The 26,709-nt window shown below is 56.8% G+C and overlaps 1 protein-coding gene across 3 annotated transcripts in view; it reads right to left on the bottom strand.

Moving 5' to 3' along the window:
- Window positions 1-737: 737 nt before the first annotated feature.
- CD247 (CD247 molecule) overlaps window positions 738-26,709 on the bottom strand; it is a 72,840-nt gene continuing 46,868 nt past the window's right edge. Inside the window, exons 2-8 of one of the 3 annotated variants that reach the window (XM_047840998.1) lie at window positions 7,482-7,585; window positions 6,471-6,527; window positions 5,873-5,953; window positions 4,712-4,744; window positions 3,862-3,918; window positions 3,151-3,192; window positions 738-1,957 (exon numbers count right to left, since the gene is read on the bottom strand). In XM_047840998.1, coding sequence (XP_047696954.1) covers window positions 1,892-1,957; window positions 3,151-3,192; window positions 3,862-3,918; window positions 4,712-4,744; window positions 5,873-5,953; window positions 6,471-6,527; window positions 7,482-7,585 — 440 coding nt within the window. In that variant the 3' untranslated portion in view covers window positions 738-1,891. The other 2 variants (XM_047840997.1, XM_047841000.1) reach the window with 2 other exon arrangements.

Here is a 26,709-nt window from a genome sequence, read left to right on the forward strand (position 1 = left end):
TTGTAAAGTGCTGGGCACGGAAAATAGGTAGGTGCAGGGTAAATATTTGTTGAATGGAATTGAATTCCCCCTACGAGGCCAGATTACAAATTGAATGCCTTCTCTTCCGGAGTTGTTACGCCTTCGTCCGGGGGCCCAGATGCACAGCACTCCTGCCGGAATCCTAGGTTCCTAGGTGCTCGGGGGGGGGGGGGGGGGGGTGCTTTTAACAGCCATGATCTTGGGTTCTGATCTCAAACACGACCCGATATTAACTGCTAGCTTGATGAGTTGGGGCCTCGCGTACAGCCACTACATTTGGAGGGAACCTGACGGAAGAAGACCTCTGTCATCCTCCGGCCCTCCCCCAACCCCACAAGACTGAGGTTTGGGGCAGTGGCATGAGCGGCTGTTTGCAAGTCCCAGACTCTGCTGACTGGCTGCTCGCTGGCCTCCCTCTGCCACCAGCTGGGCACGGAGCCGGAAGCCCTGCACTCCTGCTCCCCACCCCCCCCCAGGCCTGGCCCAGCCTGACGCTGCCCACTGGTACTGCACTCAAGGCCTCCAGGCGTGGCCACTGACCCAGATGGAGGCACTCCGGGCCCCCGGGCATGCCCGTGGCCACCTGTGCCCCCCAGGGAGCCACGCTGCTCTCCGGAGGTCAGTTTTGTCCCCTGACAAGGGCACCAGACAGACTGCCTGACGACTAAATTACCGTCACCGGCCGGACTGCCAAAATAAAGCCCAGAGAACACGCATTTTCACCAAAGCGTTTATTATGCGAAAGAGTAAGGCTACAGCAAACGAGTATAAATTAAAACTCAGCAGAGAGGGTTGTCCACTCATAGTCGCGTGCCCCGTAATCACACGGCGATGTTCCCCAGAGTCGCCACGGCTCTCAGGGCGGGGAGGGGGGGCTGTCTCTGCGGGTCTGCATTGGGCTGAGCCTCCCGCCGAGACCTTCCCGGTGACGTCCGTCTCTCACCTGGGGCGCGACGTGAACGAGGGCCTGGACAGAGTGTGGTCCGGCCCCTTCCCTCGCCCCCACGCTTGCTTGCGTCACACCTGTAAGGGCACCTGCTCCGTCCCCTTGGGCCGCTCTGGTCACAACCCGCTTCCCCCCCAGGAGAGTGTGAGCTCCGCGGGGGCAAGCACAGGTTCGTTGGGTCCCTGAGTGCCTGGGCCACAGACGCTGACCTCTCCGGAGGGAATGTACGCTTGACCGAGGAGGGACCCCTCCTGTGTGCCCCGCACCCCACCCCGTGCCCCCCACGGAGGCTCCATGACCCCCTGCCCCTCCCCACCTCATCCACTGTGGACGTGCCCCGGCTCCCCTCCCATTGTCCCCTCTGCACAGACCTTTCACAGGGATGCACGACAGCCCCTTTGCCCCAGTTACAAGTCACCTTGACATGAAGGCACGGGTTGACAACAGACGCCGGATTCACAGCAGGAGCAAAGCCACTCAAATACGGACAGGACAATAGAGCCTATTAGGATATGTGCTAACATTTGAGTTTCTCTGGGGACTTGACAGAACAGGGACCGAACATGGCTGTGAGGAGTGTGCACCCGTCTCCCAGGGAGAGCCTCCAGGACGGGGGCCTGTCCACAGTCCCCAACAAACCAGAAGACCCGAGAACCTGCAGGGTTCACCACGGGCTCCTCGAGGACGGAGCCTCAGCCCTGGGGGAACGCACTCCCCTGCAGAGTCCAGGGACGACGTTCCGTGCATGACGGTTTGGAAATGGACGTGACCAAATGTTACAACGCGAAGCGTCCTATTCTTAAAAAGGAATACTTGGGTGGTGAAGAAACACGAGTGAACTGGGTTATAAACGCTTTATCCTGTGTCTTTCACAATCTGGGTGTCTTCAGGTCTGGCCTGTGATTGGAGAAATGCCCGGTGCTCTTAGCGAGGGGGCAGGGTCTGCATGTGGAGGGCATCATAGGTGTCCTTGGTGGCCGTGCTGAGCCCCTAGTGAAAGCAAATCAGAAAAGAAAAGTGGGTCAAGAGCTCCGCGTGGGCTCTAGGCTACCTGGAGGCCAAGTGGAACCATCCCCTTGTGTCCCAGGTAGGGGCCTGGCCCCAGAAGGCTACAGAAGAAATCTGTTCTACGGCCTTCTAGGAATGACCTGGAAGCAATTCCTTTCCAGCTAAATTCTTGCCTTCTTTCTAGCTTCCCGAGCACTGAGCCCTACAGTGTCTGGGGCCTAGAAGAACCTCCTGTTGGACCAAAGAGGAAGGAGAGCCCCCACCCTCCCCAAACATTGAGCTGGAATCGGGGTTCGCTCCAGAGTCTGCTGTCCCTGACACCTGGGCCTCCAGGAAGCCAGGACTTGTCACAAGGAGACAGTGGCTCCCTGACCTCAGCCGTCCCCCCCCCCAAGCCTTATCCAGGCCACCCCACTACGGTTATGTCCTCTGTCCTGGCCCCAGTCCCACTACAACATCTCCCCCTGGTCCAGAAGACAGATCCAGGAAGCCACACACAGGAAAATTCTAGGGGCCCTTTTGACGTCATTCTGAACTCAGGCAAGCTGGGCAGCCTGACACCTTGGAGCCCGTCAAGCAAACTGTGAACGGCCCAGGGGAGCCAGAAGTAGCCGAATAAAATCCCACTGGGGATTATATTTTAGAGAAATAGGTTGGCTCTCCTTCATTTGCATAATCATTCACACTTATTTGCATAAACCAGACACCTGACTACGACACTTTCTTTTTAAAGTTGCTATTTCTCTCTTTTTTTTTTTTTTTTTCTGTCCTTCAATTCTCCCACCCATCCACCCGTCGTATTAGGTCTGAGGGTCCGGGGCACAGGCAAGGCCTCTTGCAAGGGTGTGGGGCAGCGCAGGAAGAGGCAGGAAATTGCTCGTGTGGTGTCCTCGGCCTACATCGACCCTTTGGCAAAGACTGCACGGCCTCTGCGCACCTGCTGCTCCTCCGTAGCCGGGGGCTCCCGTGGGCACGACCGTGGGAGCCATGCTTCAGTCGCTACATCCCAGCCCTGCCCCAGGGCCCGGCCGGTTCGGGGGCCTCGTGTTCGCCCTGCCCGGCTGATGGCGAGAGCTGGTGCCACCAGCAAGCAGAACGTGGGCGTCTAGCCTCGCCCCTGGTTAGACGGCACACGGGGACCGAGGGCCCGCAGCGCAGACCGGAGGCCACCTTACCTGGTAGAGGCCATCATGCCCCTTCCCTCTCCGCCGCTGGTTCTGTGGGAGGGAGACAAAAGGGCAGAAAGGCCCAGAGTCAGCAGCGGCCTCCGGCTCAAGGCCTCTACTCCAGGGGCCCCCAGAGAATCAGAGGTGACGGTCTCCCAGCCGGTACCCCTGCCCCTGGGCTAGAAAGGTCCTCGGGCCCGAAGACTAAGGTGAGGATCATCTCCGATGGGGTCCAGGTTTGCTGTGAGCCATGCAGGCCCTCCCGGACATCGGAGTCCTCGGATCCCGGGCTGCGTGGGGGGCTGGCCACGCTGCTTGTCACCTGGAACAAATGGGCCTCCCTGCCCCTCCCAGAATTCCTGGCTGCTATCCGTGCTCCCAGGGAATGGCAAGCAGATAGTGCTCTGAGCTCCGGCTCAGAGCGCACCATGGTAATTCCTGATGGTGACAAATTTGACTTGCTCGTACAAAGCGTAGTGTGTCTTAGAATCGGGACTCGGTCCCCGAAAGAACATCAGCTTTTCCTTAGCATCTTATGTACGGCCAATGCTTCGCCCCTTGGCAACCATCACAGGGGCTTTTGCAGGTGATAAGGGGAATGTAGGCGAACGGGTGGGAACAGAGGCCTACAGCAGGCACATCTGGAAGCGGAGGAGGAGCTCCCTGGGAGGAGCATCCCCATCCTGACCCAATTCTTGGGAATCAGGGAGCAGCACTCACGTCGCCTTTTACCCCAATCTCACTGTAGGCCTCCGCCATCTTGTCTTTTTGCAGTGCCTGGAAAAGAAGAGGGCACGGGACACCGATTTCACTACCTTATGCAGAAGACAGTGGGCTCCCCCAGAAGAGGATGCCTCTCGACTCCCCACTGGCAGGGAGCTCGCACAATCAAACCTCCAGTCCTTATTCACATAAGCATCTCCGTCCCCGACCAGCTCCAACCTCACCCTTCTCAGCCCTTTGGACTTTTCTCTGAGCTGCCAGCCCTTTGCACTGAGCTGAGAAGCTCAGGTTAGGTTCAAAGATAAAATGTGGAATCCTAGCCAAAGAACGTGAATGTGGACAATGCGAGGGCCCCCGGAGCCCCCAGAACCATTTATCCGAGCAAGCTGTCTCTTTCCACAGCCAACACCACGGGCTGTGGGTCAACCAATCGCAGGAAGGAAGGAGAGTCAGCTCTCTCTGGTCCGCTTCGTGGCAGACCCACATCTACAGTCTGAAAACCACAATCAGATGCACACCCAGAGGGGGAGGTTGACCTTTGAGCAAGAGGCAACACTCAGGAAGACTCCAGCCTCTAGAAGCAGGAGCCCCTCAGAGGGGCCCGCCACCCTATACTGGTCCAGCCTGACCTGGCCGTCCCCCGGGGCCATCTACAGGGAAACTCCAACGGCAGACTCAGGGGCTGAGGGAGGGAAGGCAAGAGAAGGCTGTTCTATACACAGCCAGCCGCCCCAGGCAGCGAGCAGGCGGGGCATCTGGCACGGGAAGGTCAAGCGGGGCAAAGGCACAGGGCAGGGAGCGATGCCGTCACCAGGAGCCCCCCTCCAGCCCGCCCTCCTGTACTCACATTGTACACGACTTCCGGAGGATTCCTCCTCCTCTGCTGGGAAAGACAAGGGGAAGGTTAGAGGTGGAGAAGCAGGGACCCAAGGCAGGAGGGTTGCAGCGGCCTCCTTGCGCCTCCCCTCCGCACCCCCGGGGCCACCTGCCTGCCCGCCCCCCACCAGCTCCCTCCTGCAGCCCTGCCCCCATCTCCCCCTCCCTCACAGCTCTACCTCAGCCTCTGCTTCTTAGTGCACACTGCACGCTCCCTTGCACACAGGGTTCACTTCCCCGCATGGCCTCCTTGGCCCAGCCCTGCCCGCGGGGTCTCGGCTGAGAGCCAGTCTGCGTGTCCCCTTGCAGACATAGTGATACGTATCACAAACTTATCAGTGGGATTTCTGGCTGAAAAGGAAAGGTACTGAGTACCTTCATTTGGAGCAGGGCCAGCCACTGCTCGGTGAGGGAGCACTGCTCACCCCTCCGTCTCCACCCCTCCTCACCCCTCCTAGTCCAGGGAAGAGGAGAGCTGGGGCCAAGGAAACTGCCAGGGTCTCCTCTCCTCCCCGCCCGTCCGCTCTAGCAACGGCAGGCCCAGCACAGGGCTCAGACACAGGGGGCTGGGTAGACAAGTGTGACCAGAAACAACAAGGGAGGGCCACCCTAAACCCTGGGCAGCGGGCCTTTGGGCTGAGCCCTGCTTTTAAGCCTCCAGTCCCCACAGATTGTGGAGCTCACAGCCAAGAGAACAGAGCCACTAGGAGCTTGGAGCCCCACCACGCTCCAAGGGGTACCTGGGACCCAGAATTCCTTGTCCAGTGGCCTCGGGCCCTTCCCGTATGGCCCTCTTCACCAGATCTGTTCCTTTGGGGGGGCAGATGGCCCCACTGTGTGTGCATCTCAGGGTGGACAAGAAGTTTAAGGGGAAGCGGGTGGACCTTGGATACAAGGGTGTCACATTCACGTACAGGAGGTCCCTTGCGATGCGGAACGGAGCCCGGGGGGTTGGGGGGAGGAAGAGAAGGGCATGGAAGCAATGGCTCCACCTGTGCTAGGGCCCTAGGGCCCTTGCGGGATAGGAGGGGGGGGGGAGGGGGCAAGAGCGCGCAGGCACCGAGGAGCTCTCTCCTTGCGGCCGCTGAGCACACCCACACTGGCACACACAGGCAGAGACAGGAATGCCTACCTGTTTCCCTCCCATCTCGGGGTCCAGGCCTCGTCTCTTGTCCAAAACTTCATACTCCTGTCTTCCTCCCAGATTGAGCTCCTAGAACCGACGGGAAAGGCTCAGGGACTGGAAAGACACCCTCTTGAGGGCTGGGCCGGCGGGACTGGGAGTTCCCTCTGGGCGTGGCTCTCAAGGAAAGGAGCAGGCCTGGGGCTGGGGTGGAAGCTGGTCCGGGCCGGGTACCCGCGTCTCAGAGAACGAACGTGCGTTCCCCGTGACTCTGTGTGTGTGTGTGTGTGTGTGTGTGTGTGTGTGTAAATAGATTCAACCCAAGTCCCGTTGCCCCAGGAGAGTGAAACCTCCTCCCTGCGGCCCCCGAAGACCCACTGACGTCCCCGCCCACCCGCCTCGGGCCCCTGCAACCTGCGGGTGGGAGGGGCTCACCGGCCAGCGCGCCCTAAGCAGGACCGTGTGGACGCGGCGGGTACGATTACGGTCCCCGTGTTCCCGGGCCCTAGGGAGGCTCGACAACCCGCCAGCCTGCAGCCCGGGCCCTGCGGCGGGCCCCTGGGGGGGAGGGGGAGGGCGGGGAGGGGCGACGGGAGGGCAGACTTACGTTGTAGAGCTGGTTGGCGCCCTGCTGGCTCGCGGGGGCGGCCGCGCTCCTGCCGAACTGGAAGAGGAGGCGGCGAGGTTAGAGCGCTGGGTCCGCCGGGGACGCGTGCGGCCACCGCGCTGGTCCCCCCCACCCGGGCGGCGGCGCTGCCCTCGCCGCCGCCCCCCCACCGCCCCCCGGGGCCTCAGAGAGCAACTCCAAGGTGGACGGAGGCTGCGCACTCCCATCGTGACCTCAGGCGTCCCTGCTTGGCGCTAGCTTAGGGTCCTTGCGGACCTGCCCCGAGGCACACACGACCTCGCTCTCGGCTCAGTTCTCTCCGCAGAGGCGGAGATCTTAACAGATCTCACAGATCCTACAAGACAGCATTGGAAACCACCCGAGAGATCATCTAGGACAGCGCTGTTCCAACTTTCAAACCGAAAATTAATAAGACTGTTTCTCAAATAGCATCTTTTGCCCAAATCGACAATCCAAAAGAGCAGAAGGCTGGGGGGACCCAAGTGATAACAAGGACCCAGCCTCCTTCCACCCTCTGCTGGCACCACGGCGTCCCCCCAGCCCCAGCTCCAGCCCTTCCAAGAAATCCAGATTCTGCAAGGCACCTGCTGAAACCCGAGCTCTGGGCTCACCCTCGCACTTCCTGACAGGGAACCTGAGGTTTCCAGAGACAGGCTGGCGGGGCCTCAGTCAGCAGCAGGACAATAGGACCTGGGGAGGGACCGTAGGTCCCCACCTCCCGCTCTTAGTTCCCTAAAGCCCCTTTTCTGCCAGCAGTACCGCTGCCCTGGGACGCTAGGATGTTTACACGTTTGTATGGTTCCTCGCGAAGACCCCGGCATCAGGCTGCCCCTTCCACTCTGTCAGGCTCAGTGAGACACCAGCCCACCCAAGGGGCACGCTTGGCTGGTCCCTGCTTTGCGGGGGACGCCATGCTCCGGGCCCTGCCCATGCTTGAGACTTTGCAAGTAGGGGAGCCCACACCTGCTCCCCAGAGTCCACGGTACCCACCTTTGCTCTCAGGAACAGGGCAGTGATAATGACGCCATAGATGAAAAGGATTCCGTCCACCAGGTAGCACAGTTTGGGATCCAGCAGGCCAAAACTCTGCGCCTCTGTGCCAAGAGATGAGACTGATCAGCCAGGCCCAGGGTGACAGGACACGTCCCCACCATCCTGGAGTGGCCCCATAACTGACTGGCCAGGGAAACCATGACAAGGGGGGCTGAATCCATTCCCCACACCCCATCTGACCACAGCTTCTCTCCCATACCCTTGGACCAGCGCCAAGGGAAAAACCCAGCCTCCCCCAACAGCCAGACATGACACCTGGTGGGGTCACAGATCCTGGGGAAGACCGAAGGGAAGCAGAAACTAGGCGGGGGAGTGAAGCTGTCCAGCGGACGCAGGACTGCTGCCTTAGGCTCGCTGCAGCCCAGCCGTGTGTGAGCGCCCAAATGAACCATGCACTCTGGAAGCCTCTGCAATAAGATGCCCACGTCTGGATGAATGGCACCACCTGAGTCAGGTATGTGGCTCCCTAAGGCCTACCCACAGGGAGAGAACGGGACTGACGTTCGGATGAGATCATTCATCAGGACTGTGGGAACCGGGGTTAACTCCCCCTTCCTGACTCTGCTTCCTTGGTTGGGAGCACTGAGCAGTCTCCCCCTCAGGGCAGTGGGGTCTGGGGCTGGGCCTCCCTCCCCTGGGCCCCAAGGAGTCTCATAAGCAGTAGACAAAGGTACATTTGGTGAGCCCCTCCCAGCCTGAACCCGGCAGTCTCACTACTCACCAGTCCCAGCCCCATGGCCTCAGCTTTGTCTGTCCCTGTCCCTGAACCCCTTCCCTTCCCCGCACACTGATAGTTCCGGGGTCACACCTTGCTCCTCTGGACCATTTGCCTCTGTGCCTTTGCATGCACTGTTCCCTCTACATATCCTCTCCCTCTGTCTCCCTGAAGCTCTGCCATCTGGTAGAATCGGATGCACCCTACAAAAGGTAGCTCAGAAATCCATCTAGCCTGTCGTATCCCCAAACTGCCTGTGAGCTGCTAATCCCGCTGCCATATTAACCTTTGTCCATTTAGTTGGCGCTGGTATTTTAATTTTTTGGGGGGGTTATTTATTTTGAGAGAGAGAGACAGAGTGCGAGTGGGGGAGGGGCAGAGAGAGAGGGCGACACAGAATCCGAAGCAGGTTCCAGGCTCTGAGCTGTCAGCACAGAACCCGGGGCAGGGCTCAAACCCACCAGCCCGGAGTTCATTGCCCTGAGTCGAAAGTCGGACGCTCGACCGACTAAGCCACCCAGGCGCCCCTTACGCTGGCATCTTAGGGCAACGGGGTTGGAGAAGGAGACATAGTAAATGTCTTGGCTAAATAAAAGCAAGTTTATTTCAAAGCTCGCTGCACCGTGAGACCTGGGTTTCAGACCGTACTTCCTGCCAGGTATTTGCAGCGACTCCGCCCGTGTACCGGGCCCGCTACCTGTCTCCGCCCCTGCCAGCTAAGCTCCGCCCACAGTGGCGGCTTCTCCCAAGGTCAGAGTGCCCTCTGGTGGCCGCCTGCAGCCCCCGGATCGGGGCTGTGGGAACGGATACCCTGCCCTTGAGCGCTGGCGTACCCTTACCAGTGGGGTGACTTGCGGCACGCTAGTCACCCTTTCAGCCGCCTCTTCTGTTAAACAGGGTGAAAATGCTAACATTTCTTTAATGTTTACTATGTGCCAGGCACCCCTTTAACGGAATAACTTGTCAGAACCTCCCAACAGCACGACGCAGAAACACACACAGAACTTCAGGTTTCCCCAGCAGCACACACACAGCGCGAGAGGCGGCCGGGACTGTGCTTCTCTGCGCCCCCCTCCCCTGGATCCGGCCCTGCCCACCTTTCTCCAGGAGCGATGTTTGGGCTTCTCCCGCGTGCTGTGTGACTCAGGGCGGCGGCAGGGTTCCTCCCCTCCCCTCCCCTCCCCGAATCCTCAAGCCTGCGACTCCCGCCCGAATTCAAGACCCCCTCTGGGCCCCAGGCAGCTGATCTCTTTGTAAACGTCCCTTCCCACAGCCCCTGCTCAGAAACTACTGATGACCCGGTCACTCAGAACTAAGTCCAAACTCCTCATCAGGCCGGGCTCAGGCCCGATCCGGGCCCAGCTCCCCGACACCCTCCCCACGCTACCTCTCCTGCTCCGGTGGAAAACATACTGCTCTTCCTTGGGCTCACCAGTCCTTTCCTACCCACCTGCCTTTCCTCTTCCCGCCTGCCGGGCCCAACACGCCCCCTCCACTCGGCGTGAAATGGGGCTCCTGTCCCCCCACCTTCGCCCCTGGCCACTCAATGGCTGATTCTGCACCCGAAATTCTGCACCGGATGGAGGTGCAAGAGCCTGCCTCCCACAAAGCGCTCCCCCCCCACCGCCCCCCCCCCCCCCCCCCCCACGTAACTTGTCGGGTTCTGAGAGTCCCCTCCACCAAGCCTCTACCCTGGACATTGGAGCACAGAGTAGACGTTCATTAGATAGCTTGGGCTTTTCAGGGAAGTTGAGGGGGTCCACCCACGGTTGGCCTGCCCGCTGGCCCCCGGGGCAGGGCCAGAAGTCCCCTGCTGACCACAGGTAGGCGGCTGAAACCCTCTAGGAGGTAAGCCAGCCCCCAGCAAAGACCACCAACGCCGGGGGGTGATTTTTTTCTTTGGGGACTGGAGACGAGGTGTCGGCGGCAATTTATGGGGGTGGCTGAGACTCAGAAAAAGGGCTGGGAGAAAAATCGCTCAGCTGCCTGTCACATAAAATGAGGACAGAAAAATGACTGGACAGTAAATTTAGAACAAATGAGAAGAAATATTTCTTCCTGTTGTGCAGAGCCAGCGCAGTGGGGGGAGGGGACTTGGTTGCCTCCCCCAGAGATAAGTAACAGGGACAGGTTTTCTCTCTGTCTTCCTTTCTTTCTAAAGAGCAGCGTGATTTTATGGCCGATGACAAGTATGCTGTGTGTGGTTTGGTCAAGGAGAGGATATTAACCGCAACACGTTTCCCGGGGAAGGATCTTCCTCCACCCGGTCCAGCTGTGCCTGTGCTGGGAGCAGCGGGCCTGAGGCAGGCGGTGATAGCCTGGAAACTTCCCCAAAGGGACCCAGGACCTAACTCGATTATGTAACTGATCAAATATTTCTTGGGCATCTGCTCAATGCCAGGGGATGCTGAAATAGAAGGGGCCCCGGGTGGGGTGTCAGGCAGATTCTCGCCATCCCCTTGCCACAAAGCCGCTGTGTGGTCTTGGGCAAGCCGCGTCAACTCTCTGGGCCTCAGCTTCTTCATCTGCAAAATGGTGGGTAATCACCTCTACCCTCCGGGTGTGGTGAAAACAAAGGGAAAAAAACGTGTTGGGAGGTGTTCTTGTAAATCTCCTCCATAAGGACAATGATGTCTGACCTCGGGATGAGGGCTTCTGAGTCCCTGCCCTCATGGGGCTCACGGCTACAGCTTGGAGGGGCTTCCCTCGAACAGCACGTAGTTTTCCGGGATGCCAACCCAAAAGCATGAAGCAGAGATACTTCCTGCTTCCTGCTTCCGGTTTCTTCCCTGCACCCTCACCCCCAAGGCAGAGCTCCGGCGGCCTCATTTCCTGATCCATTAGCACACATTCTGCAACCCGCATCCCATTCTGATCCATTAGCACACATTCTGCAACCCGCATCCCATTCAGTCCCGGAGGGAGGGAGGTGTTTCACAGGCTCTAAGGCGGCAGCTTTCCTGTATGACAGGAATTGTTTCATCGAAGTTCCTGCCCTCTGCCCCAGTAACACGACCTGTCTCATCAGGTGATAGTGGGGATTAAATAAGATATTTATTACGGGGTGCTGGGCCCAGCACGTAATAATAACAACGTGTCTGCTATTATTGTCGCTGACTTTTTTCCCCCCAAATCACCACCAACACATTTTTTTTTTTTTTTTTTTTGGAGAGAGAGAAAGGGTCAAATAGTATCAGGAACGTTTAACCCGGGTGGGATGAGAGGGGTTCCTGGGTGGCTCAGTTGGTTGAGCGTCTGACTCTTGATTTCGGCTCAGGTCCTGATCTCAGGGTGGTGAGATCCGCCCCCAATGTGGAGATGGCTTAGGATTCTCTCTCTCTCTCCCTCTCCCTCTGCCCTTCCCCAACCCCTCTCGAAAAAAAAAAAAAAAAAAATTTTTTAATAAATAAATTAATTGCATAAAATTGTTTCAACTGGGTAGGACGAGAGACACTGGCGCCCCTAACTTCCGGTGTTCACAGCCACACAGCGAACCAGATCCTGCACAGGGGCCGTCACCATTGAACCAGTAGGCATTTGATGAGGGGGCTGCCTTCTGAGCAGTCACGTGATTTCCCATTCAGAAAATGCTGCCCTCCCATCAGAGGAGTAGGGTTGAGGAAAACAAAGGCAAGCTAACAATAGCCTCCCAGCACAGGCCTAGGGCTGACGGTGGCCAGCCAGGGAAAGGGGACAAGCCCTATTTGCAAAGTGGGAGAGCACGGCCTCTGGCCGGGCTGCAGGACGAGAGCTGGGGATGGGCTCTGACCCCATGAGCCTTCATCTGTCCAACCTGGACCCCCACGGGCCATTCTGTGCACAGGGCACACTCAGCTAATCTGGAAAAGAAGGGGGTTCGGCCCCAATTCCCATGCCCGCTCCACCTTCCCCAGGCCTAGCAGGTGACCCCATCCACACGTCCCCACCACGCCAGAGCCCTGCATCTGGACACAGAGCAAACATGGAGACTGAAGTCCAGGTGGGCCGGAGCACATCCAGGTGTCGTAGGGCTGGAGGCGTCAGGCAGGTGCTCCCAGATGGAGGCCAGGCCGAGACGGGGGTATTTTAAGTCGTTCTATTTACTCCTGGGCAGAGCATGACCTGATGCCCCCTGCCCAGCAGAGCAAGCTGGAGCCTGGGAAGAGCTGGCCGTCCGCACTCAGGCACGTCCAGTACTGAGTACAGGATTGGAACACGGGGGAAAAGAGGAGCCTGGCGCCCAGCCTGCCCTTGTCCGCGGCTGGGAGGTCACTGCCCGGCCTGCTCACCGCAATCCCCATCACAGACTTGATACAGCTCAGGATGGCCAGGGCCTGGCTGAACTGGGACGCTGGACTCTGGTCACTCCCCAGCCCCCTGCCATCACACCGTCAGCCACCAGCCCCTGCGAGAACCCTATCTCCCAGCAAGTGAGGGAGCGCGCAGAGAATCCCAGCAGCCCCTCCTCTTTGAAAATCTCAGTGGCGCTCAGCACTCGGCTGGACCTGGCCTCCTGGCCCACAGACCAGACCATGGACGCATGGAGATGACCCGTAGTGGGCGGCCAATACGTGGGACAGCGCCCGATCATCATCCCTAGGAGTTCTCCTTCTCTTCGGACAGGCCTTGTCGGAAACCTGCCTGATCTCGTGTGCGCACAGACGATGCACCCTGAGCCCTGGCCTCAGGCCCCGGCCCTACCCCCCCCCCCCGCCCCCTCCCCCCACTACAACTTCCTGCTCTGAAGCCCCCCACGGTGCCACCCTGATTATTCTGATTTTGATTTTAAGCATAATAAACTGAAGCTTTCCGGCCTGGGCCTGCCATGTGGCCCAGGACCTGGAACAGGTGAGACGCCCAGAGGAGACGCCATGACAACCAGTGACGGATCCCAGCGTATCTACGCCTACGGTTCACTGCATCTAAAAGTGTCACGAGTCTCAGTGAAAGTGAGCCTAGCCCTCTCCATACACCTTTTTGTCTCTATAGAAGTCCCGAGTTCGAGAAGTTTCTCGACAGGGACCATTAACAGAAGGCTCCGGGGCCCCAGAGGGCAGCCGAGGGAGGCACCTGCCCTTACAGAGTCTAATTGCTTTGGGTGAGGTGTATTGAACTGTACTGTTTGTCTCCCAGCCGGACTGGGAGCTGCTGAGAACAAGGAACACAGGTCCCCATCCACCCGGGCCTGCCGTTCCTGGAAGCTAGTTTAACACACTAGCCCGTCTCCACCTCCAGCCAGGCTCCTCCCCCAACACACCCTGTTGGGGGAGCAGGGCGACCCCCCGGCTCCCTCAAAGCCAACTGGTAAGATGCCTTGCATCTGAACCCCGATTTCTACTTCTAAAGTTACTTCCTGTGCCCGATCGAGCTCGAGTCTATGAGAGCCCAGAAGGTGGGCGGGGGTGTATTATTGGGCCCGATGCAACGTGGGGCAATAAGCTGAGACCAGAGGAGTAAAGCAACTTCCTCAAGGACACCAGCAGGCTAGTGGCAGAGCTGGACGAGACCACTGCGTCTCCTGACGCCAGGCGCTTTGCTCGCCTCTCTGCCTCGGGTGCGCCTCACCGGTGGGTGCAGGACCGAGTTTTCACCCAGCTCTGAATTCACCGCCCTTACTGTTCGCCGGGCTCTGACGTGCCGTCCCAGCAGCGTGGGGGCCTTTCCTGTGTCCCCCGTCCAACAAGCCCTGGAAAGCACAGGTGATACTTTTTGGTTTCACTTGCCCATTTTCCCTCCTCACCCGGCACAGCATAGGCCGTAGAGCCAGAAAGACTATTATTCAGTCTTAGTCTTTGAATCTGCCTCTTACTGGCTTTGTGTTTGGGGGGAACGGCTTTCTTAACCTCTCTTGAGTTTCGCTTACCCGGTCTGCCAAAGGGGTTTAACAAGACCGACCTCACAGGGCAGTTATGCAGATGCGCTGAGCTAACAGGGCCCGGGGAAGTGCCCCGCCCAGTGCCACGCGCTCAGCTACGGGCTCAGGTGGCCCTTCTTCGCCACCACGGCAGCAGCGGGCGTCCCCCTTCTCGCTCTCGAGTGCCAAGGTTGGGGACAGAACCTGGTCCGCTCCCCAGCTCGGGATGGAGATGCCCAGCCTCCGAGGGTCTGAGGATAAGATCGGACGACGCACGGGCATCGGTGTGACGCGCCCGGGACACCGGGAGCTCCGGTGCGGACGCTCTGATCGCTCCTGGCTTCACGAAAGGGTACCAAGGGAGCTTGCGTTTGCACTCAGCGTACCGCTTAGAGAACTCTTGGCCCTCGCATGATCTGATTTGATCCTCAGACCAGCTCTTCACGAGATGGGCAGAATTACCGCCGACTCTGTTTTGCGGACAAGGAGATTAAAGCCCAGAAAGTTCACTCGGCACAGAAGTTCCCAAGAGCATCTGCTGCTCGTTCCCTGGTCTTTCCCCTTTCTCCCGGTGCTTCCGGAGTTCCCGCTCTCCAGAGAGCCTCCCACCTTTTGTAGGCATTTCTTCTCTGACACCTTCAGCCTCTGCTTGGATACCCTGGGTGACAGGGAGCTCACCACTCATCAATCGCTGGTGGAGAGCTCTGATTTTCAGAGTTGTTAAAAAACAGCCTTGGGCCTAGTTCTGCCCTCAGAGGCACAAAGAACACAAAGTCTCCCCGTTTTATAACGTGGCCTTTAAAATCTCTCCCGTGTCTAGCTGGCCTCCCCCTTAATAGGAAGCACTTAGGTATCACAGCAAGAATAAATCCTTTGAAGGTGGAGAACTTAGTCCGGGTCGTGGCTCCGGCACTTAAGCAGCTATGTGACTATGGAATAATTGCATAGCTCTCTCACAGGGTATGTGACATTTAAATGCATTTAAATGCATTTAAGCTCCCGGGATACAGGCGCTAACGGCATCCATGTGCATCATAAAGCCCACAGTTCCGGGAGGACCAGCCAGATCCCAAGCCCCCTGACCACGTTTTGCAGCCCCAAACTTGAGCCCAGGGTCGGGCTGCTGCCCAGCCCCACCCCCAGGCAAAGACACAACTGGTGATGACATTGCAGGCTAAAAATTTAGAAAACAGGAAGTCATGTGTTTTCAGGAAGGCAGAGTGGCAGCAGTCCTGGGGTGCCTGGGCGGGGTGTGATGCCCGGCTCGCGGACCCAGACCTCCCCTGCCAGGGGGTTTGCTCCCTTTCACCGAACAACTTTCACTGCGGCAGGAAAGATAGACACCTGGGTCATGACGATAAACATCAGGTGAAGCATATGTGGGTTTTCTCATTCGGTCCTTACAGCGACTGTGAGAGTACAGCTGGGGGAACTGAGGCTCAGAGAGGTTCATAACGTGCCAGAGAGGTTCAATCCAGGGTCGAGCTCAGGCCTGTCTAGATCTCCAGACACTATCTGGTCCAGAATCCTAACCACCCTTTGGCTCTAAGCTTGGACAACTCACTGGCCCTCGGGGCCGGGGAGAGGGGTTCCACTCCAGGCTGAGAATGGACAGATTCCTTCTCTGAGGATCACGCCACATTAGCAGATGTGTTTCTAAGTCTACCCTTGGCCTTCGTTTGAGGGGGCAGGAGGCTGGGAGGCCTAGAGGATTAACAGGGACGGAAGGCTTGCTACCAAAGTGAGGCTACTCTGGGCCTCTAGAGGCTGACGCACCTGGAGACAGCCGTGACCTAGAGAACGAGTCTACGTAACGTGGTACCGTATAATTTCTTGCTACTCTGACTTGCCACGGCCTCCTCGACCTCCCCTCCTCAAATGTTGGATTTCAAACGCTCGCGTTTCATTGTAAAGCTAAATGTCTGGTCATAGCTACGCACAAATCATATATTCCCATAGACACGGATTCCACAGCAAAAGGGAAGAAAGTTGTTGGGTTTCTTAAAGGTAACAGGATTATGGAAGAATACTTGCTTTCGCGTATCATTGTTTCCACGAAGTTTGTTCTGATTCTGTGCAATCATTTTGAAAAATTTTCCTATGATCACTTTTCTTTTTATTTTCAAGTAAATCGACTCGGTATAAAAGTGCAGGAAAGTACAAAATAATCAAAATCACCCATAATACCACATTCAAACGCAGCCACTATTCACGTGACGGCAGATTGCCTTCCAAAGTGTTTGTTATTTACAAGTTATAATTATCCTATGTGAAATTTTTTTCCCTGAAAAAAAAAATCTGTCGTTTCCTGTTAGCATTATAATTTAACATTATATTTTCATGTTATGTCAGTTATTTATATCCCATGTTTCATGTTATTTCATAGGCTTACTGAATATCCTTTCTAATGGTGGTGTAATAATTCTTCTATTTATTTACCATTTCCCCATTGAAGGTGGTTTAGTTTCCAATTTTTCACCATTGTAAATAACTCTGTGATGACCAGCTTCATTCCTCAAGCTTTCCGCAGGCTTAGAATTCAATCAATAATACTTTGAAAAATGAAAGCTAAGACAACTAGTCCGAAAGAAATATCAGCAACAGATATAAATAGGCGATTCTCAGAGGAGGAAAAACAGGTTGCTTATAAACATTATAAAGAGACTCTTAATCTCACTGCTGCTTAGTACTGGAAGTTCAAAAACAGAGAGACACGGATCCTATTTTTCATGGATAGTCAGAAGGCCTCAGCTGTGAAGATATGTGAAGGAAGGGCACCCTGACCGAGGGAGAGCAGAAGCAAAGGTCCTGTGGTGGGTCCAGGCCTGGTGTATCTGAACAGCAAGGAGGTAGATGTGGCCAGGGTGGCATGAGAGAGGGAGAGTGCTAGAAGATGAAGGTTAGAGGGTAAGAGGGTGGGGCGGGGGTGGGGAGTGGGGGTGGGGATCAGTTAGAAACTTCTCAGCCAGTAGCTTTTTCTCTGAACGAGAGTGGGAGCAATTGTAGGACTTTCTCTCTCTTTATAACAGATACACATTATTTTTGGAATTTCAAGAATGTGAATACAATTTAACAGACAAAAGCAGTCAATTGGAATAAACTTTGTTCATGGTTGCCTGGTGGGGGGGGGGGGGGGGGGGGGTGCAGGTTGCCTGGAGATGCCCAGGCAAGCTGCAGGCCAGGCCTAAAATCCAGGCTAGGCCGCCAGGATGCCGACCGCCCTGTAAAGATCATCCACAAGTTGTGCAAGTTCATCTGAAAGTAGTAATCTTTATCTCTTCCTGCCCTTGCCCCATAAACCAAGCTATGGTTTCCACACAGAAAGGGGTGTCTTTCTACCGAGAGGATGCAAATCGCTTCATTCTTGTGCTTTTTCATCATTCAGTCACATGCCTTCAGCACCCAGCTCTTTGTTATGGGCTGAATATGTGTCCCCGCCAAAATTCCTGTGTTGAAGGCCTTGGGACCTCAGGATGTGACTGTGTTTGGAGAAAGGCCTTAACAGAGGTGATTCGGCTAAAATGATGACCTCGGGTGGACCCTAAGCCCACGTGACTGGTTGATCTGGGCACGTCTTATTTGCTCCACTTTGCAGATGAAGCCACTGAAGGTCAGGGAGGTGAAGGGACTCTCCCGAGGTCCCGAGGCGCATATCAGCAGAGCCTGGATGAGAGGCCAGGCCTTTGTTCATCCGCACACGGCACGCAGCCCCCACATTATGCTCTAGAACATTAAACACGATTTAGGGGCGCCTGGGTGGCGCAGTCGGTTAAGCGTCCGACTTCGGCTCAGGTCACGATCTCGCAGTCCGTGAGTTCGAGCCCCGTGTCGGGCTCTGGGCTGATGGCTCAGAGCCTGGAGCCTGTTTCCCATTCTGTGTCTCCCTCTCTCTCTGCCCCTCGCCCGTTCATGCTCTGTCTCTCTCTGTCCCAAAAATAAATAAACGTTGAAAAAAAAAATTAAAAAAAAAAAAATGAAGGAGAAGAAACAGACACTTTTTAAAAAACAAAAACCAAAAAACAAAAAAACACGATTTAAAAGAAATCCACTCTATCAAATCCCCTCATGTCAAAATTCCAGGCATGATTTTGCCATTTCTCCGAGACTTGAATTTATTCTGCAGATAAGCCCTCATAGTATGCGCGCACACGGAGACACGCACGGATGTTTATTACCTAGTTATTTGCAGGAGCAAAACCAGAAAAACGGAAACATCCACCAGCTAGGAACCTAATTAGCAAATTTTGGTATATTCATATGTAGCAGTTTAAGAAACCCGAAACACAACAGATAGTTCTGTATGTGCTGCTGTGGAAAGAGCTCCAAGATAATTAGGCGAAAAAAGCAAGCCCTGGAATGCATTTGTGCATGAAAAAAAGAAAGACATATTATATAGGCTGTGTATGTATAATTATACATACAGAAATCTATATCTGCTTAGAGTTTTTGTTTGGGATGATGAGAAAGTGCTGGAAACAGTTGGTAGTGATTGCAAACAACTTTATCCACTGAATTGCACACTTAAAAATGGCTAGAACGGTAAAATTCTGTTTTGTATACTTCGCCACCATAAAAGTGTTTCTACATCTATGCCTTATATCGACATTGATATTGATAATATCTTTATACACAAAAAAATGTTCTCGACACCTTAATTCAGGAGGAGCCAGGAAAGGAGGAGGGGAGGAGTTTATTTCCCATGAATGTCGTGAGCCCTTAAATCACAGAAATGTGGGCGGCACAGTCCTAGGCTGGGCAAGAGTGGAGGCACAGGGACTCATCCTCGAACTAGGCTGCGGCTCGGTGCATTTCTAGTGATCACTCACTGGGGTCTGGAAGAATCTCCAATATACAGACATTTTCGCTATAACGCCGTTTTGGGAATACGGTTACATTCACGTAGGAACACGACAACCCTAATGCCGGCAACCGGCAGGCATGATTATTATTGATGCTATTATTATCCAGTGCTGCCGGAATGCGAGGCAAGGTCTGTCCCTTCCCCAAGGCCGACAGGAGCACCAGCCCGTCTGCCAGGAAGCGGGAGATGAGAGGAGCTCTGGCCACAGCCTGGGCCACCAGAGCCGCAGCCCTCAGCGAGGCGGGCACCCAAGAGGCCAAGCAGGCTTCTGGGCATCTGCAGCTGAGCGGCCTGGGCAGCTGAAGGCAGACCCGGGCGGGGCTGGAACTGCAGCCCGTTCCGGGTGCTCTCGGAGCTGTCCTGCAGGCCCCAGGCCATTGAAGTCACCCACCTCCTCAGGGCTCCCCTGGCACCCATAGCAGACGCCTGCTGGCCCCACGCCCCCTCCAGCCTGGGGCTTCCTTGTCCACCTCTGTAGGCCCTCGCACTGTGCAGGACATGGTGGCAGGCTTGGGGCAAGGCACAGGCACAGGATGAGGCCTCGAGGAGCACTTCCCACTGCACCAAGTTTCTCAGAGGTTGGGGAGGAAACACTGTTTTGGTTCTAAATCAGACCTGGGCCTGAGTTTACTCCTGGGCCAGAGTAAACTGCTACTATGCGCCCCGGGATTTAAAGAGGCCACGCGCTCCTGGCCTGTGGGGTTGGGCCGCCTCCTGGAAAGGGGAAGGAGAAGAACGTCTGGCTCCAGAGGCTTCTCCAGAGACGGCCATCCCCACACTCACTCCTCGGGCCCCCCCACCCGCGGCCTGACCCGGGGGCGCCCCCCCGCCCGGGCTGTCAGAGCCCACCCAGGCGCTCTCGGGCGCGGGGCTCCTCTCTCCGACGACGCCTAAAGCCCGGCCCTGCCCGACCCCAGCCCCGGAGTCACCGGCCGAATCCATAAAGGGCAACCTTGGCCAAGAGGGAGAGGAAACCCGGGCCCAGGGAAGGGGGGCCGAGGCCCCGCCCGCGCGGGCGGCCTGGGCGGGCTCCCGGCCGCGCCCCCCACCCTCCCCAGGGCGGTCGCCGTCGGTGCGGTTACGGGAGCAGCGGCCCCGCCCCCCCTGCCCGCAGCCGTCTCCTCCTCGAGGTTTCCTGTTGAGCTGCCATCCAGGGCCCGGGTTATCGCCCGTGATCTCCCATCTAAACTGCTCACACACTCAGGCGCCCGCCCCCACTTGCGGTCCCTTTCCCCCCGAACCGCACCGCCCCAGCCCTCTCGGCGCTCACAAGTCGCCCGGCCCCCGAGCCCTCGGGGGCGGCGGGACGCCGGGTTGGGCGGGGCTGTTTCCCAGGCGTCGGGCAGGGGCGGGGGGGGGGGGGGGGGGACATCCGAGGGTCCCTCCAGAGAGCCAGGGGTCCGCCTGGGGTGGGGACGGCGACCGGGCGAGGGCTCGCCCAGGGAATGCCCACCCGTGTCCACCGGCGCGCGGGGTCTGGAGGAGCGAGACGCAGACCCCCGCCGGCTGGGCCTCCGCCCCCAGCGCGCTTCCCGCGGGAGCAAGCACAGGGGTCTCTCTGTTCTCACACAGGGGGACTCCACATGTCGTCAAAGCTGCCGCTCTCACAATCGGCAGCTGCTTTCATTTTGGAGCCCCGCTTGAGCGCTGTTTCCGGGCTTTCCTGGGGCACACGCCCCGCCAGGGCAGAGCCCTGGATCTGAGCTCGCCCTCTGATGGGGCACTGCTCTGGGGACTCCAACAGCAGGCGCAGGGACCGCCGCTGTGCGGTGGGGGGAGGGGGTGCTCCCCCAGCCCGGGACAGCAGTGAGGAGCCATTGCTGGGGAGGCCAGTGGCCCAGGAGGTGGCGACTTTCTGGTTTTCTCTGACTTGAGCTGACCAGGTCCCGTTGAGAAGGTATTTACGAAAAATACAGATGCAGAGAATTTTGACTTGGCAAGACGGCAAAAAGTCGGTTGAGCTCGTTCCTGGGCACAGAAGGGTTTCTTTGCTCCTCTTGGCCTGGAGCCCCCGGTTTGGTGTGGGGCCTTGTGTGAGAATCGCCCCCAAGCTGCTGAATTAGAGTCTCTGGAGCTGGGTCCAGGGATCTGTGTTTTAACATGCGCCCCCATAGTCTCATGTACACCCTGCTTCCGGGACCAGTGCCTTCTGGGTTGGTTGGCTCTGGAAGATTCTCTGAGTGCCTCCGCCCCACCTGAGCATTTGTGGACAGGTCGCTCCCTGAGGGAGGGCAGCCCCGAGGCTCTCCGTCATAGACACAGAGCACCCTGATGGGGACTAATACTCACACACTCCATCTCCGTTGTCAGAGAGACCCCCCGGGGGAGCCACGACTGTGACGTTGCAGATCTGTCTCGTGTCCATTCCCCACGTTTATTCGTGCCGATGTGTGATCGCAGGTGGACATCATGTCGTACCTAGCAGGGCTGACTTTGCTGGAAATATCCTGACGGGGATGGTCCTGCCCTGTCTTCTTCACATCCAGTCACATGCTAAGGACCGGCTTCCGGGGGGGGCCCTGCCCAGGAACACCTCACAGCCACCTGGGTCTTGGGAGATTCTGAGCAGCTGGTGTGAGATGCCAGCCCGGGGAGGGCCGGGAGCCGGGGTGGGCGTCTCACGCTGCATCAGCACTGCCTCCGAGGCGTCCTTTGCTCCTGGTAGGGGAGCCACAGCTGCTCTGGGCAATTCAGGGACTTGGAGTGTCTTCCTCAGGGCTGTGTGGAAATGGGATGGGGGTGACCGGGTGGTCCACTGCACGCTTTAGTCCCCCTTGTAGGGTTAGCTGGTCACAGACAACAAGCCCGGTTTCCAAACAGACCAGAATGACCACCAAAGGAGGGAAAAAACAAAGAAATGTTGCAGCCAAATCCGAGCTGGCATCTTGCCCCCATATCCCCTTCCCTGATGTATCCTGGATGGAGAAGGAACAAAATCACCCACCCACCCTGTTAGAGGAGAACTGCTGAAGGGAAGCCAGCCAGCGGGGAGCATAGGCCAGCGCAGCCGTGGCCAGAAACGAACGCACTTCCGTTTTCCCAGGTGCTGCCTATGGCCCTCGGTCCAGATCTGGCTCCCCCTGCCCCTCCAGGGATCTGCTGCACACCTTTCTCGGCCCTCGTCTTGCCCCCGCAGCTTCCAGAGCCCCCGCCCACCGCACCTGCCACGCATCAGTTATTTTTAGTGCAAAGAGCACTTTATTTGTTGCTCTCATTGTGTGGAAGGGGCTCCTTCCTACTCAAGTAGATTGCAGGTTGCTAAAGGGCGAAGACCACGGCTCCTCGCTCTTCTGTTCCTACTGCTGTCGGTAGGAAGCCCAGCGGTAGGAATTTCGGGACTCAGTAATTCCATAATTGCTTGGATAACTGAGGCCCGGATTCGTTGACTGGCTGCGTAGTGGTCATTAATGCCGTAAAATGAATTTTGCCCCGGACCCATCGAAGAACCTCCGAGTTGGAAGAGAGACCATTTGTATGGGAGCCTTGGCTAATGCTGTCATGCAATGTGTGTGTCCTTGGGGAAGCTGCTTCCCTCCGGTTTCTTTGCCTCCACAACGAGGGCCTTAGTGTAACAGTCTCTATGGTTCCTTGCAGCTGTGATCAGTGTTCAAGCCGGCCATCAGAAAGAAAAATACTAAAGATCTCGTAATGAGGAGACATCACAAAGTGTCGGTTCCCAAGCGTGCGCTCCACCGTCCCCGCTGTCCCAGTGGACGCTGTCACTCACATGGGACGTGAGTGAGTGGGGGGGGGACGTGGCAGCTTCCGAGGCCTGGAGGGAGGAAGGTGGGCAGGGCCTTTGCTCATGGGTGGACCCCGGGGTGAGCAGGCCCCCGGCCCCGCCAGGATGACACCTGGACAGAGAACAGGCTGAGGGGCTGACCAGCCCACTGCTTCCAGTAGGCCTGCGCTTACCCCAACCTTCCATTAGACTCTCCAGCTCCGCAAACTTTCACTCATCTCTCAAGGCTCTGCTCAAATGTTACCTCCTCTGGGAAAACTTTTGTGCTTCCTTCAGGCAGAGCTAAGCTCCCTTCAGTGGGCACCTGTTTCTAGTCTATTAATTATGGGTTAAATGTATTGGGTTTTTAAAAAAAGGTGTATTTATTTATTTTGAGAGAAACAGAGGGCCTGCGAGTGCATGAGCCTGTGGGGGAGGGGCAGAAAGAGAGGGAGAGACAGAATCCCAAGCAGGCTCCACGCCGGCAGCACAGAGCCCAGTGCGGGCTCCCACGAACTGCGAGATCATGACCTGAGCCGAAATCAAGAGTCAGACGCTTAACCAACTGAGCCACTCAGGCGCCCCTAAATCTATGGGTACACAGAATATTAGTGACATGTTCAAATAACACATTCAATATATTTTCCTTCGACCTTCAGATACCTGTTCAGATGAAGTACCTCTAAATTACAGGGATCCAAATGTGACCCTTGTAAAAAAAAAGAAAAGAAAAGAAAAGGGTGCAAGAAGTCCAGTACTTTCTCTGTATTTCCAGGCTGTAGTGTGTTGCTTGTATTTTTTCACATCAACAATTGGACACATCGCTTTAAACTTAGAAGAACTTCCTGATAATGAATCTGGGGCTTGAAGAAAACCATATTGAGCATATCGTTTGAGAAATGTAGTTAACGTTCCGTTTAAAGATAAGTAGTATTTAATATGATAATATTTCTGACCTTTCAGACACAGCAGTTCTTGACAGATTTTTGCTACTTATTCGATGATGGGACTGTTCCCGTTAAAAATTAAACTCCACTAGGGGTGCCCCGGGTGGCTCAGTCGGTTGAGCATTCGACTTCGGCTCAGGTCATGATCTCACGGTCCGTGAGTTTGAGCCCCGCGTCGGGCTCTGGGCTGACGGCTCGGAGCCTGGAGCCTGCTTCCGATTCTGTGTCTCCCTCTCTCTCTGCCCCTCCCCTGTTCATGCTGTGTCTCTCTCTGTCTCAAAAATAAATAAACGTTAAAAAAAATTAAACGCCACGACATCTGGAATATATTTTATTCTTCTTTGACTCTCCAGTCCCTAGCTAGCTCCAGCACGAAGCAGGTAGTCATCAGGGTTTGATGAGTGAATAGCTGATCGAGTCTGGTAGGTTTTGCTTGAACCCTTACTCTGAGGCTGAGCCCGGAGAGGGCTGCCTCCCTCATTTCTGTGTTTCCAGCTCTCTCCCCCTAATCCCTTCAAAAGTTTGACAAGAAGAAATAAGATTAAGACTAAGAGCTTTACGTCTTCGACGTTGAGGCGCAGAAGTAAGCGTCAGAGAAATCTACCCCCTGTGTGCAGGAAGATGCCAGAGAAAGACCCCGTTTCCCACCCGGCCAGGCTGCTGACTCGTCTTGCGGCCTGTAGCAAGCTATTTCTGAGCTCCTCTGAGTCTGAGCAGGGGGGAGAGGGGGAGGGCCGGCGGGGCGGAGGATGCCAGGAGGGAGAAGGGCCTTGTGCGTTTCCAAGTCTCCCGTGCAGGTCGGTTGTGAGGCCGTGGGGCTGCTGGTGGGCCTGAAGCCCAGCTAGAGGGGCAAGGCTTTCCTGGAGTGTGTTTGTCAGTTTGGCAACCCTCGGCGTGCCCAGCAGCCCACGCCCGGCCAGCGCTCGCCTGTGACGTACTTCGTTTGCATGGATCAAAGGCCCCACAAAGCCTGCGTGCGCCCCTGCAGCTGGGGACGTGCTGGGGGACGTGGGCGGTGGTGGGCTGAGGGCTTGTTGGGCTATCACCTGTCTCCCAGGGACGTGGTTCACCCTGTGGCCTCGGGCCCCAGCATGGGCCCTCCCCCTTCTGGCGAGCCTTGGGCCCGTCACCTCCCCTCTCGCCAGCCCCAGTTATCTCAGTTTGGTCAGCAGGGCGCCTCCCCAGGACCACCGGGATCAGTGAGGTCCGCTCCCAGAGCCCAAGGTGGCAGGTGCAGCACCCTCCCGCCATTCTCGTTTCCCTGTTTGATTCCACCTCTAGATTTGTAAGTAGAGACAGATTCAGGTATCCCTGTAGAAAAGCACCTAGAAGACCATACAGCAAAGCATTCCATCTCGGTTTCTGAAATGGTGGGTGCTTTACATCTTTTTTATGCCTTTCCCCGTTCTCATATAAGAATATGACGCTTTGAATTAAGAGAGAGTGGTAACGGTCCATTTTTGATGCCTTGTATTAACCACCCCCGTCCTCATCCTGAGCCACACTGTAGGTCACTGAGCATCTAACTCACTCTGCATTCTTCAGGCATACACCAGCAGGATGTGGGTAGCTGATGGCACGCTGGCGTTAAAGGCTGGTGCAAACGACTCACGGCACAGAAGCTGCAGGGGGCCAGCGGGACACTCAGCGCGGTACAAGTCGCAGAGGCCTCGGCCTCCGTCACCGGCCAAGCAGCGCGGAGCCCGTGTGGAGCCCAGGAAGCTGATGGGAGCACATCTACCTCCTCATCCCACTCGGGGCCCCACCTCCCCGCTCACATCCCAGGGCCAGGACCACGCTGGACCCCTGGCCAGGTCACGGGCCAGTGTTTCCGGAAGCAGTCCCAAAACGCAGCTTGGTCTCCAGGCTGGCAGAGGAGGCCTGTGCCTGCCGGGCACCAAGCGTGGCCCTGCAACTAGACCCGCGTGGCGGAGGGAAGGGAGCCCATCCCTGTGACGGGCAGGGATGCTGGCAAAGCGGCTGTTCTGGGACCTGGGAATCTCTGCGTGTGTATATGAGCGGATCTGAATGCATGAATGCCCGGGGAAGATCGCCCAGGGGAGAGGTGCGCCTGGGGCCTGCAGAGGGCAGTCAGCTCCAGCCCCATTTACAGAGGAGAGGCACCTGGGCCACTTCCTGGCCTCCTTCTGTCTGTAATGTCAGAGAAGAATGTCAGCAGAAGGGGCAGACTCCCAGCCCGGAAGATCTGCCCTCCGGCCTTTGCGACTGCGGCCCCGTCCAGCCCTCCTCCAGCTTGCCTCCCGCCCGGTCCTGTCTTCTTCCCTCTAGTTTTCTCTTGTTTGTCTCCTCCCCACATTTCCTCCGATTCTCCCCTCCCAGCCTTTTCTTCCTCTGTCATTCTCGCCTCCTCTACCTCTCCTCGTACACAAACGGTCCCTTCTGGAGGCAGCATCACAGCCTGGCACCTCGGGTAGCCTGGGGTGACATGTTGCCCAGCAGCCCCGGCCCTAAGGGCTTGGGGACTGTTCCTTTGGCTAGACCCGGCGCTCCGGGGGCGGTCAGCAGGTCACCCTTCCCGGCATCTGCACAGCTCTTCTGTGTGTCCCCCGAGCAGGGCAGGAACTGCCCTGGACTACTTAGAATAAAGGTCACCCTGTCCACTCTAGTGTAGGAGTCCCCCAGGGAATTGCAGGCAGGTCTGCGACATGACCTGTGACCTGGGCCAGCAAGCCTTTCTTACTCCCCAGACAGGCCAGGTACAGACAGCAAACTCACATTGCCATCGGCTGCCCTTTGCAACAGCACCCAATTAGCACTGCTCATTCCTGCCTCCCATCTGACTTCAAATACCCAAAGCCTCCATAACTGGAAGCAGAGACCTGAAAAAGTCATCATTTCTTTTCTTTCTTTTTTAAAATTTTTAAATAGTTGTTCATTTTTGAGAGAGAGTGCGGGTGGGAGTGGGGGAGAGGCAAAGAGGAGACACAGAATCCGAAGCAGGCTCCAGGCTCCGAGCCGTCAGCACAGAGCCCGACGCGGGGCCCGAACCCACAAACTCTGAGATCATGACCTGAGCTGAAGTCAGACGCCCAAACCAACAGAGCCACCCAGGGGCCCCAATCATTTC

This window comes from Prionailurus viverrinus, chromosome F1 (genome assembly GCF_022837055.1).
Source record: "Prionailurus viverrinus isolate Anna chromosome F1, UM_Priviv_1.0, whole genome shotgun sequence".
Lineage (NCBI taxonomy): Eukaryota > Metazoa > Chordata > Mammalia > Carnivora > Felidae > Prionailurus > Prionailurus viverrinus.